This window comes from Oncorhynchus mykiss, chromosome 2 (assembly GCF_013265735.2).
Source record: "Oncorhynchus mykiss isolate Arlee chromosome 2, USDA_OmykA_1.1, whole genome shotgun sequence".
Taxonomy (NCBI): Eukaryota; Metazoa; Chordata; class Actinopteri; order Salmoniformes; family Salmonidae; genus Oncorhynchus; species Oncorhynchus mykiss.
The window spans coordinates 62330756-62344657 of NC_048566.1; the positions used below are offsets into that span (position 1 = coordinate 62330756).

The 13902-nt window shown below is 43.6% G+C and overlaps 1 protein-coding gene across 4 annotated transcripts in view; it reads left to right on the top strand.

Annotated features, from left to right (window-relative positions):
* The window catches only part of fbln1 (fibulin 1), an 86105-nt gene that overhangs the window by 47552 nt on the left and 24651 nt on the right, over positions 1–13902 (top strand). For all 4 annotated transcript variants that reach the window (XM_036952617.1, XM_036952598.1, XM_036952590.1 and 1 more), the window contains exons 4-14: positions 630–780; positions 1135–1203; positions 1314–1406; positions 1550–1687; positions 1953–2090; positions 2774–2917; positions 3237–3362; positions 4041–4166; positions 6944–7063; positions 7215–7346; positions 7622–7745. In XM_036952617.1, the coding sequence (XP_036808512.1) occupies positions 630–780; positions 1135–1203; positions 1314–1406; positions 1550–1687; positions 1953–2090; positions 2774–2917; positions 3237–3362; positions 4041–4166; positions 6944–7063; positions 7215–7346; positions 7622–7745 (1361 nt within the window). The remainder of the gene's footprint in view (positions 1–629; positions 781–1134; positions 1204–1313; positions 1407–1549; positions 1688–1952; positions 2091–2773; positions 2918–3236; positions 3363–4040; positions 4167–6943; positions 7064–7214; positions 7347–7621; positions 7746–13902) is intronic.

Genomic DNA, 13902 nt, shown 5'->3' on the forward strand with positions numbered 1-13902 from the left:
CCAGGAGCATGAGGTCGTTGTTAGTGCAGGCAGCAACACGCCTTTACTTGATCCGCCCCCGAATTGCAGATGTCGGCTGATTGCATTGAGGTGTGCTGCGTTTGATAAATGGGAGTTTAGAGTGGAGGAGGAACCATAGCATACCATGGTCATTTTTAAGCTCCCCCTAAAAGCTCTCAGTACACCACCACTTTATTTTCTTTGTAATTTAGCAGACGCTCTTATCCGGAGCGACTTACAGGAGCAATTACGGGTTAAGTGCCTTGCTCAAGGGCACATATTTTTTTTATTTTTTTTAAAGAGTCGGCTCGGTTATTCGAACCAGCGACCGTTCGGTTACTGGGGCAACGCTCGTAACCACTAGGCTGCCTGCCACAACCGCACCACTCAACACCTCAAGGACAGAGATGATAGACAGACCAGACAGACACACTCAAACTAGATTCCTCCCGCTTGACAAGCCCGGATGGATCCCCTTCAGAAAATGGTGATAGATGATGGTGGGGAAGTTGTAAAGTGGTGGTGATGATGTAATTTCCCCCCGTCCATCCGTCCGTCTGTAATTCTGGCCAAATGATGCATATAAACACATTGAGGAATCGTATATATCTCTGGTCTGACCCCTCCAGATGTGCTGTGACTGTTGTCTGCTGGGCCGGGCTGCTCGCGAGCATGGTCTGACCTGTGACCACAGCCTGTCTCTGGGCTATCAGTGTGGCCTGGTGTCCCGGGCCTGCTGCGATGACGGAGCCCCTGATGTGGAGACCAGCAACTCCCTGGGTAAGAGAATCAACTCTAAGACGAGGGAAGGACTAATGGTAGAGGGTGGAGGGATCGGTGGAGGGATCGAGGGAAGAGAGGTGGAGAAGTCAAGCGAGTGGAGCGGTGGGAGGAGGTGAACGCTGGAGTAGAGAGGTGGAGAGAGTGGAGAGTGGAAGGATGTTTGGAACGTTGTTCTTTCTAGTGTATGTCCAATGCTACTCTGCCCTCTGGTGGTCATTAGGAGACAGGGGTCTTACTGTCGTTTTAGTAAAGAACTCCATTGTCCTGATGCATTCATTGGTTTCAACACTCTTTGTTTGCGAACTTAGTTTTGGCCAATACTGGTCAATCTTCTCCTTTCTTTCCCCACAGTTTCTGACAAAGACAACGAGACCCTCACTGAGAAGGAGAATCCCTTACCGAATAACATGTGCAGCAGCGGTAACAACCCCTCCACACATGACCTTCACATGTTAGTAATAGACTGTGTCCTCACAGAGAAAGTCAGGAACACAAGTCAATTATCTTCTGTTTGTTTATAATGTGCACAGGATTAGCCAAGTGTGCACAGGAATGTGTGGGCAACAGCACCTGTGCCTGCTTCAAAGGTTACAAACTCAAACCAGATGGGAAGAACTGTGAGGGTGAGTAGACTGGAGGTACAGTACCAGCCACATCTTGTTGAAAAGTTAGTGAGTTGGAATAAAACATCTAGTAGCTCCCCAGGACTAGGATTTCTCATACGGCTTCGATACTATCTGCCCCTCTTCCTCCCTCCATCTCCCAGATATAAACGAGTGCCTGCTGGGGGCCAGTAACTGCAGAGGAGGCGAGCACTGCATCAACACAGTGGGGTCATTCCGTTGCCAGAGAGAGGTCAGCTGTGGTACTGGCTACGAGCTCACGGACAGCAACAACTGCAAAGGTCAGAGGTCACAACACAATGCCTCCTACAGGGGGAAAAGGAATAAGGAAGGATCAATATGTATGATTCATGATTCATACATCCATGATAAACTGGATCTGTCTGTCCGTCTGTCCGTCTGTCTGTCTCTTTCTATCTATTCCCAGCTGGTAGAATTTGCTGGTAGAATTTGACTTGCAATGAAACTATTGTTGAATATTTATGAGAATAGATTTGAATCACATACAGTTTGATTTTCCTCGTACAACATGCCTTCTTTCCCCAGACATTGACGAGTGTGAGTCGGGCACCCACAACTGCTCCCCGGACTTTGAGTGTCAGAACACTCAGGGGTCGTTCCGCTGTCTGCCCAAGAACCAGTGTGGCGATGGATACATCCAGGATGCCATGGGCAGCTGCATCGGTGAGCATCAGGACCCTGACAGACGTTACCATGGCAACCTATCATCAAGGCAACACATAACCCCATCCATCCCACATGTACCCCCAAACCCAGTATCTTCAAAGTACAGTTCACAGTGTTCTCTGACATACATGGCATATTTTAGGAACTCATCATCGTAGTGGTGGCGGGGAGGGGGTTCAGTGATATGACCCTGTGGTGCCCTATGTGAACCATATCAGAGTTGAAGAGGCGAAGCGAGAGATCTGACTGCGCCCCAAAATCTGTCCCTGCAAGAAATAAGCGTAAAGCAGACCAAGTGGGATTTTTTTTGTATGAAGGTCAATGAGAGTGTCGAATTCGGTCAGCACAAAATTTAATTGCACATTTTCTAAGTGAGGCTTATTTGATCAAATAGAAGTTTCATAATGTTTAGGTTGTTACGAATGTACTGATTTAAGTGGACTCACGTGGTATCCCGGCAACTTTGAAAAAACAATTCTATATCAGAGTTGGGCATGTTGTTCACATGAGTATCTGTCCTCTCATTGGCTAGAATGTTCCCACCAGCTCCTCCTCCTCCCGTCTGCCTTCCGCATTTGTGAACATTCATTCCCATTGTTAGAGCATACAGTCCAATATCTTGTCAATATATAGATAATCGTTGCCCGTCTGTACAGTATAACCTCTGACCTCTATCCCAGACATCAATGAGTGTCTGGCCCAGACAGAGCCGTGCCGCCCTGGCCAGTTATGTATGAACACGATGGGCTCCTTCACCTGCCAGAGAAACTCTATCAACTGTGGCCGGGGATACCACCTCAACGACGGCGGCAACCGCTGCGTGGGTACGTACAGCTGCCTCACTTGCATACTTAGACCTCATCGTGCCAGTTGGGGATAAGGCCTCCATAAGGCCCCGCTCCTGGGCTATATTGGACACCTCTGTTCAAGGGAGCCTCAACATGCCCGGTGTACACTGCAGCACTGCTAGAAAGGATCTCTGCCACGTTCACCTCCATTGATTAGCATCAGCAACCGGATACTGTAGCCTACATTTCCATGTATTTCCTGTGGCCTCGCTATCCTTTGGAATGCATTCTTTTGCTTAAGAATGTGCTTGTTTCTTCCTGTAATATCTTGTGGTCTCGCTCCCCCCTGGTGCAGATATCGATGAGTGTAAGGGTCCTGACGGAGCGTGTGCAGGCCACGGCTGTATCAACCTGGTAGGATCGTTCCGTTGTGAGTGTAAGGCTGGCTTCATCTTCAACAGCATCAGCCGCGTCTGCGAAGGTACGCACTGACCTAATCCTCCTAGTAGTTACATGGCAGTGTGATGTCAGTTGACGTAAGCAGGACGCCAACAGTCATGACTGTTTATGACATCTGTCATGTCAGTGTTATCACAGTGTTATGTAGGTCTTATGACAAAGTGTTCAAGTTAAGGGTCACCCAAGACTGGGTGGCTGTTATACAATAATGTTCTTTTAAAAATAAGGCACGAGGGGTTGTGATATACGGCCAATATACCACAGCTGAGGGATGTTCGTATGCACGACGCAACCTGGTGTGCCTGGATACAGCCCTTAGCCGTGGCATATTGGCCATATACCACAAACCCCTGAGGTGCCTTATTGCTATTATAAACTGGTTACCAATGTAATTAGAGCAGTTCTCAAACCACGCAGTTTATAAAATAATCAAATATATGCCGTTTAGCAGATGCTTATATCCAAAGCGACTGACAATCATGCATATATTATTTTACGTATTGGTGGCTTCGGGAATCGAACCCACAATCCTGGCGTGCAAGCGCCACACTCGGTCAACTGAGTCATACAAGACCAGGATACTGTCCTCTGTGCTTGGGTCTGTAGATGTGTCATACAGGACCAGGATACTGGATACAGTCATCTGTGCTTGCTCAAACTGTAGATGTTCAAGTTAGTGTCGTTTTCTTTTGTGTCTTAGATATCAACGAGTGCAGGCACTACCCTGGGCGCCTCTGTGCCCACAAGTGTGAGAATGTCCTGGGGTCCTACAAGTGCAGCTGCACCCAAGGCTTCAAGCTGGCCAGCGACGGCAGGAACTGTGATGGTAAGGCAGCCTTCAAAAGATAACAGAGGTGTTCAAATCTGGGCTTCTCTCATTGGCCATCTCTTGTTTTGCCTTACTGAAGTTTGTGGTCATGTCTTTTTCTCAATATCATGTGCAGCATCTTTTTTTTTAAAAGATATACACATCAATACACTACGAAAAGCAGAGCAGAGATACAAAACACATTGTCAGCATTTATTTTAACACTTGCAAGGAAATAGCACCTCCTGTGTGCACTGCTGGTAATACCGTATACCCCATTATTGTACAGGAACTGTATAGATATGGAAATCTGGAGGCACTAAAACATCACATTTTAGAGAGTTTTGAGATTATACCACAAGTAAGGTGCGAAAAAACTAAAAGCTGATTTACATAATTTAGTGGAAATGGAAGGGATCTCCAAAGGTAGCCATCCCTGAGACCGGGTCTGGTAGCTCGTACGTCTGTAGGTTAACAATGAAGTAAGGTACGGCGGAAGTTTGTGTAAGAGGGCTGTATAAACAGAAAGAGTGCAATGCATTTGATCTACGAGACCTCTGAGGGCCAGCCTACTACTTTCTGAGACCGAAGGCAGTGAGGTGTACTGAACTTGTGGCCCGTAATAAAGAGTAGTGCGCCATGATAAACTGTGTCCAATGTCTTCAATACAGTGGCAGCTGCGTTCATATAGCCGATATCACCATAATCTATACTGTCGAGTGAATGATTTGTTTTCAGTTATTTAACGAAAAGGCATGCCATATTCCTATAAATAAATACCATTTTATTTCTTAACTTCTTAACTAACTCATCCAGATATTTAGAAGCGGGGACACGATCAATGTGGGCCTAGAGAAAGTTTACACTCACTTTGCACAGTTTTCACATTTTGCTGTCTTAAAATAAAATTCCAAAATTGATACATTTTCTATCGGTGTACACGACATACTTCACATTTTCTATCGGTGTACACAACATACTTCGCATTTTCTATCGGTGTACACAACATACTTCACATTTTCTATCGGTGTACACAACATACTTCACATTTTCTATCGGTGTACACAACATACTTCACATTTTCTATCGGTGTACACAACATACTTCACATTTTCTATCGGTGTACACAACATACTTCACATTTTCTATCGGTGTACACAACATACTTCGCATTTTCTATCGGTGTACACAACATACTTCACATTTTCTATCGGTGTACACAACATACTTCACATTTTCTATCGGTGTACACAACATACTTCACATTTTCTATCGGTGTACACAACATACTTCACATTTTCTATCGGTGTACACAACATACTTCACATTTTCGAAGTGCAATAACTTTTTCTGAACATTTTCCAAATGAATAACAAATACAACACAAAATATGTCTTGATTGCATATATCTTCACACCCCAGAGTTAATACTCTGTGGTAACACCTTTGGCACCCATTACAGTTGTGAATAATTTTGAATAAGACTCTTTTAGGGCAACGTATATCCATTTTTTTGGGGGGGGGTCAAAATTGCTCAAGCACAATACATTTTGTTGGGAGTAATTGATGAACAACAATATTCAAACCTCGTCTCTCATTTTCAAGCAGATTTAAGTCCGGACTAAGACTGGACCACTCAGGAACACTCAACACCTATTGGAAATCCATTATGGTGTGTCTTTGGAATTAACATTTGTGTACAAAATATAACTCTATCCCAGGGTTATGTATTCAGAAGACTGAGTCAGGGTTTTTATCTGGCTTTTGCTTCGTTCATATTTCTTTTGTTCCTGACAAAATCACCAGTCCCTGCCGGTGACGATCATACCCATAAATAATGCTGCCGCCACAATACTTGAAGATACAGATCAACAACATTGCATTCACTCCACATTACTGGCCTGTGTGACAAAGTGAAAATAATTAAGTCTGTGTTAAAAAATCCACTCCAAATCCTCAATTATGTTTTCAACAAGGCTGTTTAGTAATACTGCAAGACAACACAGCAAATAAAAACACTTTTTTTGCTTAAATTAAAAACTACAGGCTTGGGTCAAATCCAATACAGCAAAACAGAGAGTGAAACCCTGTATTTTCAAGTATTGCTGTAGCAGCATTTTGTTATGGGTGTGCTTGTCACCAGCAGGGACTATTGAGTTTGTCAGGATCAAAATAAAAATGAAAGGAGCAAAGCCCAGATATAAAGTTAGAGGAAAACCCATCCCAGTCTTCTGAAAACCGAACCATTTGATAAAGTTGTATTTTTCAGCAGGACAATTACAAGAAAGTGTATGCCAAAGGCACACCATAATGGCTTTCCAATAGGTGTTGAGTGTTCCTGAGTGGTCCAGTCTCAATCCTGACATATATTTGCTTGGAAATCAGAGACAATATTTGAATATTGCTGTCCATCAATGACCCCAAAACAAATGTACTGAGCTTGTGCAATTTTGACAAAAACAATTGGTACATGTTGCCCTAAGAGTTGTGCAAAGTTGGTACAATCGTATTCAAAATTATTCACAGCTATAATGGCTGCCAAACATGCTTCCTCCAACTATTAACTCTGGGGTGTGAAGACATATGCAATTAAGACATCGTAATTTCTTTATTTTGGAGTAGGTTGTGTAGATCAGTAGCAAAATAATCAAATGAATTCCCTTTTAAGGCAGCAAATGTGAAGTCTGTGTAAGGAGTGTGTGTAGACTTTCACTAGCGACTGTACATATGCATAAATCATCAGATACATTGTGTCACTAGTGTTATCTCTAACTGAGTTATATTGTTGGGTGTAGATCTAAATGAATGCGAGAGCAGCCCCTGCAGTCAAGAGTGTGCCAACGTGTATGGCTCCTACCAGTGCTACTGTCGCCGTGGCTACCAGCTCAGTGACATAGATGGCATCAACTGTGAAGGTAGGAGATGCTAAAACGGTATCCGATGAGCCATAGGCTACTGTCAAACCCAATCAGGAGCCCCTTAACTGAGGTATTTCTTATCTTTACTTCCTGTACCCTTTACATCCACCATGTTTGACCTCTGATCTTTAACCTCTGACCTTTCCAGACATTGATGAGTGTGCCCTGCCCACCGGGGGTCACATCTGCTCCTACCGCTGCAACAACACCCCTGGGAGTTTCTACTGCACCTGCCCCGCCTCCGGCTACACCCTGGCTCCCAATGGACGCAGCTGCCAGGGTAAGGCCTCACTCCTCAGGGGGGTGCAGGAGTCCACAGCATGGGGTCATGGTCATACTTCAGATCAGAAGACATATTGTAACAGTGATGATTCGGGGTGCATGAGTAACCTCGCCTGAGACCTGAAAATGTATGCTAGCTCTCTGAGCTAATAATGCCTAGGCTTTAGATTAGCGGTCTAACACATTCAAGGTTTGAACCCAGGGTTTTATGTTTGAAATAAAGGATTTTCCATTTTTGTGGTTCTGAGTTTATTTGTTTCTCTCCCTGTCCAGATGTTGATGAGTGTGTGACAGGAACACACACATGCTCTGTGACAGAGAGCTGCTTCAACGTGCAGGGTGGATTCAGATGCCTGTCATTCGAGTGTCCGACCAACTACCGCCAAGCAGGGGAGATGTGAGTACCTACCTACCTGAGGTCTCTTTCTCAAATAATGGGGGTATATATCTGTTTTAAGTTCACATACTCATACTTGCGTCCTAAATAGTAGGCTCATTTTGGCTTTGACAACAGCTGATCAATTAGACATGGGGATGTGCTACCGAAATCAACGAATAGCGGGAAACAAAGCAATCGCGCATGATGCATTCTCAGTGTGCGAAAATTGGATGAGTTATAGTATTGAATTTTTAAAAAATCGAGTATGGTTTAAATGCCAGGATGTTAAACTAATTTTGGCTCTTCATCTAGTAAAATTCAATGCACTCTTTTCCACAATGCATTGGAAGAGGTGGGCTGCGAGTGATAGGCCGTAGTTCTCTTGAAGTAGCCAGACAACAAAACTAGGCTACATAATTGGGAAGGTGCCGAATAACGAAGCTTCTGCGGTGGTGTTCAAATGTAGGAAAAGTAGTTTTTGTTTTCTTTAAAATGATCACGAGTATTGCATTGTAAGCTACATCTTTGAAAACAGAAGTATTTTTCTTTTTTTTAAAGGGGATTTCTTTTTCCTAATTGAACATTTGTTTTGTTCTCTTGGCCTTCATCAGAGCTTGTCAAAGCTCTTGGCCTCCGTCAGAGCTTTTAAACTAAATACTAAATCATCTTTTGCTGTCCAGCAGTTCTGGAGTGGATGGCTGCCTTTTTAGGGGCTCCTAACCAACTGTACTATTTTGTTAGTTTTTTCTCATTCTTTATAAGTTATTTTGTACGTAATGTTGCTGCCAACATCTTTTATGACCGAAAATAGCTTCTAGATATCAGAACAGTGATTACTCACCTCGACCTGGATGAAGATTTCTTCTTTAATGAATCCGACTCTAAGGATATACCGCTTCCCTGAGACCAGGCCCTAATCCTCGCCATTCGCGTGAAGAAAAGACGGAAATACAGAGTGTGGAGGTCGGGGTGCCTTGTGAGAATTCATCGGCGAGTGGGTAAACCACTTCTACCATCCGTTCTATTGGCAAACGTGCAATCACTGGAAAATAAAGACTATCCTACCAACAGGACATTAAAAATGGGAATATCTTATGTTTCACTGAGTTGTGGCTGAACGACGACACAGATAATATAGAGCTGGCTGGGTTTTCCGTGCATCGGGAGGACAAAGCAGCTACGTCTGGTTAGACGAGGGTTGGGGTGTGTGCCTATCTGTCAATAATAGCTGGTGTGCGATGTCTAATATTTAAGAAGTCTCAAGGTATTCCTCACCTGAAGTAGAGTACCTCATGATAAGCTGTAGACTACACTATCTACCAAGAGAGTTTTCCTCTATACTATTCGTAGCCATCTATTTGTTACCACAAACCTGACACTAAGACCGCACTCAACAAGCTGTATAAGGTCATAAGCAAACAAGAAAATGTTCATCTAGAGGTGGCACTCCTAGTGGCCAAGGACTTTAATGCAGGCTAACTTAAATCAGTTTTACCAAATTTCAACCAGCATGTCACATGTGCAACCAGAGGGAAAAAAACTCTAGACCACCTTTACTCCACACACAGAGACGCATACAAAGCTCTCCCTCGCCCTCAATTTGGCAAATCTGACCATAATTCTATCCTCCTGATTCCTGCTTACAAGCAAAAACTAAAGCAGGAAGTACCAGTGACTCGCTCAATACGGAAGTGGTCAGATGACACGGATGCTACACTACAGGACTGTTTTGATTAGCACAGACTGGATTATGTTCCGGGATTCATCCATTGGCATTGAGCAGTATCCCACCTCAGCCACCGGCTTCATCAATAAGTGCATCGACGATGTCGTCCCCACAGTGACTGTACGTACATATCCAAACCTGAAGCCATAGATTACAGGCAACATCTGCGCTGAGCTAAAGGCTAGGACTGCCGCTTTCAAGGAGCGGGACACTAATCCGGACGCTTAGAATAAATTGCGCTATGCCCTCAGACTAACCATCAAACAGGCAAACCATCAATACAGGACTAAGATGGAATCCTACTACCCCGGTTCTGACGCTCGTCGGATGTGGTAGGGCTTGGAAACTATTACCGACTACAAAGGTAAACCCAGCCGCTGATTGCACAGTGATGCAAGCCTAGCAGATGAGCTGAATGCATTTTTTTCTCACTTCGAGGCCAGCAACACTGAAGCATGCATGAGAGCACCAGCTGTTTCTGATGATAGCCAATGTGTTCCTCTCCATAGCCAATTTGAGCAGGTCAACATTCACAAGGCTGCGGGGCCAGACGGATTACCAGGACATGTACTCAGAGCATGCACGGACCAACTGGCAAGTGTCTTCACTGACATTTTCAACCTTTTCCTGACTGAGTCTGTAATACTTACATGTTTCAAGCAGACCACCATAGTCCCTGTGCCTAAGAAGGTGAAGGTAACCTGACTAAATGACTACCACTACCACTTACGTCAGTAGCCTTGAAGTGCTTTAAAAGGCTGGTCATGGCTCACATCAAGACCATCATCCCGACTCCAATTCGAATACCACCCCAATAGATCCACAGATGATGCACTCTCAATCGCACTCCACACTGCCCTTTCCCACCTGGACAAAAGGAACACCTATGTGAGAATGCTGTTCATTGAATAAAGCTCAGCGTTCAACACCATGTGCCCACAAAACTCATCACTAAGCTAAGGACCCTGGGTCTAAACACCTCACTCTGCAACTCGATCCTGTACTTCTTGACGGGCCGCCTCCAGGTGGTAAGGGTAGGCAACAACACATCTGCCACACTGATCCTCAACACTGGGGCCCCTCCTGTACTCCCTGTTCATCCACAACTGCATGGCCAAGCACAACTCCAACACAATCATTAAGTTTGCTGACAACACAACAGTGGTAGGCCTGATCACCGACAACGATGAGACAGCCTATAGGGAGGAGGTCAGAGAACTGGCAGTGTGGTACCAGGACAACAACCTCTCCCTGAATGTGAGCAAGACAAAGGAGCTGATCGTGGATTACAGGAAATGGAGGGCCGAACAGTCGAGAGTTTGAAGTTCCTTGGTGTCCACATCACCAACAAACTATCATGGTTTGACAGTTGTGAAGACACCAAGACAGTTGTGAAGAGGGCACTCCGGTGGCTGAAAAGATTTTGCATGGGTCCCCAGATCCTCAAAAAGTTCCACAGCTGCACCATCGAGAGCATCCTGACAGGTTGCATCACCGCCTAGTATGGTAACTGCTCGACATCCGACCGTAATGCGCTACAGAGGGTTGTGCGTACGGTCCAGTACATCACTGGGTCCAAGCTTCCTGCCATCCTGGACCTATATATTAGGTGGTGTCAAAGGGCCCAAAATAATGTCAAAGACTCCAGTCACCCAAGTCATAGACTGTTCTCTCTGCTACCGCAAGGCAAGCGGTACCAGAGCGCCAAGTCTAGGTACAAAGGGCCCCTTAACAGCTTGTACCCCCAAGCCATATTACTGCTGAACAATTAATCAAATGGCCACCAGGACTATTTACATATTGACACCCCCCTCCCTTTGTTTTTACACTGCTGCTACTCGCTGTTTATTATCTATGAATTATCACTTTCCCGCTACCTACATGTACAAATTAACTCGACTAACCTGTACCCCCGCACATTGACTCGGTACCGGCACCCCCTGTTAATAGCCTCGTTATTGTAATTTTATTGTAAGTTTTTAGTTTTTAATTTTATTTAGTGAAACTCTATTTCTTGAACTGCATTGTTGATTAAGGGCTTGTAAGTAAGCGTTCTACCTGTTGTATTTGACGCATGTGACCAATACAATTGCATTTTATTTTATTTCTGAATGTGTCGGCACCGGGGACTCGGGATGTGGCTGCGGTACTGATGTCATGTTAATCAGGCCTTTTGATTTGAACGTCTGGATTGTTTTTTTGTTTTTGTAGGCTAGGCTACCTATTTAATTATGCAAGCCTTTAGCAGTCATTCAGATCTCGTTCCCAATGATCAGTGCTTCAGTTTATTATGTTGCTGTCCAGCGGTTCTGAATTTGTCCACGTTTTTCGGTCCAATAGCCTTTTGATTTGAACATACGAAACGTTTTAGGGTGTGTTCTAGGCTGTTTAATTTCATTTAAAGGTGTTACAGCACATATGGTTTCACTAATAAATATGTTAACATGAAACCAAATTATCGGTTTCTGTCTTTAGTCCTTTTTAGATGGGCTATATGGGCTACGGTATAGGTCGAATATGATAGTCTGCCTATAACCAACATGAATAGGCCTGTAAAGCCATTCTTAATGTATTCAGAGCTTAGAGAAATTAATCTAATTGGAATTTAGCTATTATCAGGCTGGTTAATGCGATGCAAAAAAGTATCCACCCACACTCGGCCCCGCCCCACCTGCCCAGCGGCCGTGTCATACTGCATACTTTTTACTAAACGGTATGTGCTAAATAGCATGTGACGATGAGTACGTACACAGTTTAAATGACAGAGTAAAGTTAACTGTAATTGAATACATTTTTACTCTGCCACATACAACATTTGGTACCAGTCTAAAAGAGTAAAACGTACTCTGGCAACAGTTATTTTTTCACAGATGTATATGCTGAAGTTAACGTTGATATTTAACTCTACGCCATTGCGTTTCACTTCGTACAGTATTAATTGAGTTACTTTTATAACTCTCTGCAGGGGTGTTCGTTATTCTAGAGTTCATTATTTAGAGTTAATTCAACTCCTGTGTCGTCAAACTCAACACTATTTGGAGGTTTACATGGGCACATTTTAGGGTGTTATATTAACGTGTCATATAAAGGTAGCTTGCAATATGACATCCAATCTTTGTTGGTATAGATTTTAAAGTGAGGATTGTCCAGCAATTTTACATCACCCACAACTTCTTATTTTTTTCAACTCTAAACAGCGTTTTACTACCTGTTGTATTCGGCGCATGTGACAAATAACATTTGATTTGATTTGGCTTGCATTCAGAATGCATGTCAGAGCAGGGAGAAGAGCACTGTTGTTAGAGACTACCTACATAAAGTAAACTGGAGAAGCCTTCTCAGTAAGAGTTGCAATAAATCCAACCACTTACAGATTAGATTAGTTTAGGAAAATGTATGTTACATATAACATCGTGTGGATCAGAAATAATTATGGTGAAAACACAGATATTGAAACAAACAATTCAAAAAATGTACCTGCAACAGAGCATGCTGAGAAATATGACAATAACTCCCACATTTGTGGATACCTCCATAGTTTTATCTAGTGATGGGGAAACAAAGCTTTCTGAAGTATTGAGGTTTTCTAGCCGATTGTGTCGAAAATAGGTTTATTATTGATCACTAGTGGCACCTGCTGGTCAAAAGAATTTAGAGCAGCCAAGTGATTATAGATGACGTCCCACACACTGAAGTGCATACACAGCATAATCTTTTTGTCTTCTACCAAACCAATCAGGTGGTTGTCCGACAAAGCGACGTTTCGGACGTCATTGATCACGTGCTTCTGGTAAAGTGATACAGGCATCGGCACACTGCTTCGAAGTACACTGCTTAGCGATTTTGACACATGCCTCGGAGCTCCGGTATTAAATGTAACATCACTAGTTTAACCACCTGATTGGTTTGGTAGAAGACAAAAAGGTTATGCTGTGTATGCACTACAGTGTGTGGGATGTCATTTATAATAATTTGGCTACTCTAAATTATTTTGACCAGCAGGTGCCACTAGTGTACACTGTGTTGATCAATGCCTTGAGTAAACAACCTATTTTCAACAGAATTGTCTGGAAAACCTCAATGATTCAAGAAGCTTTGTTCTGCATCACTAGTTTTCACTCCCTGTCTCTGGTTACTGTTAATGGAGTTCAAAGTACTCCGTCCCAATTAACTCCAGTTATCAACACTAACTCCCGGGAGCGTATCACTCTGTTCAGGGTTAAATCCAGTAGAATGAATTTATCTCTAAATGTTTTTACTTTGTCATTTCAACTTTACTTGATTTACTGTGTCGTATGCAGTTGAAGTATGCAGTACGTTAGTATGGCCAACGTCACAAGCTTGTCAGGTAAGGAGTTCTCAGTTAAATTCTCATGATTTCAGGGAACTCCTTGTTGGTCAAGAGAACATAAGCCTTTTCACTCTACTGAGCCGAGTCAAGCATTACTG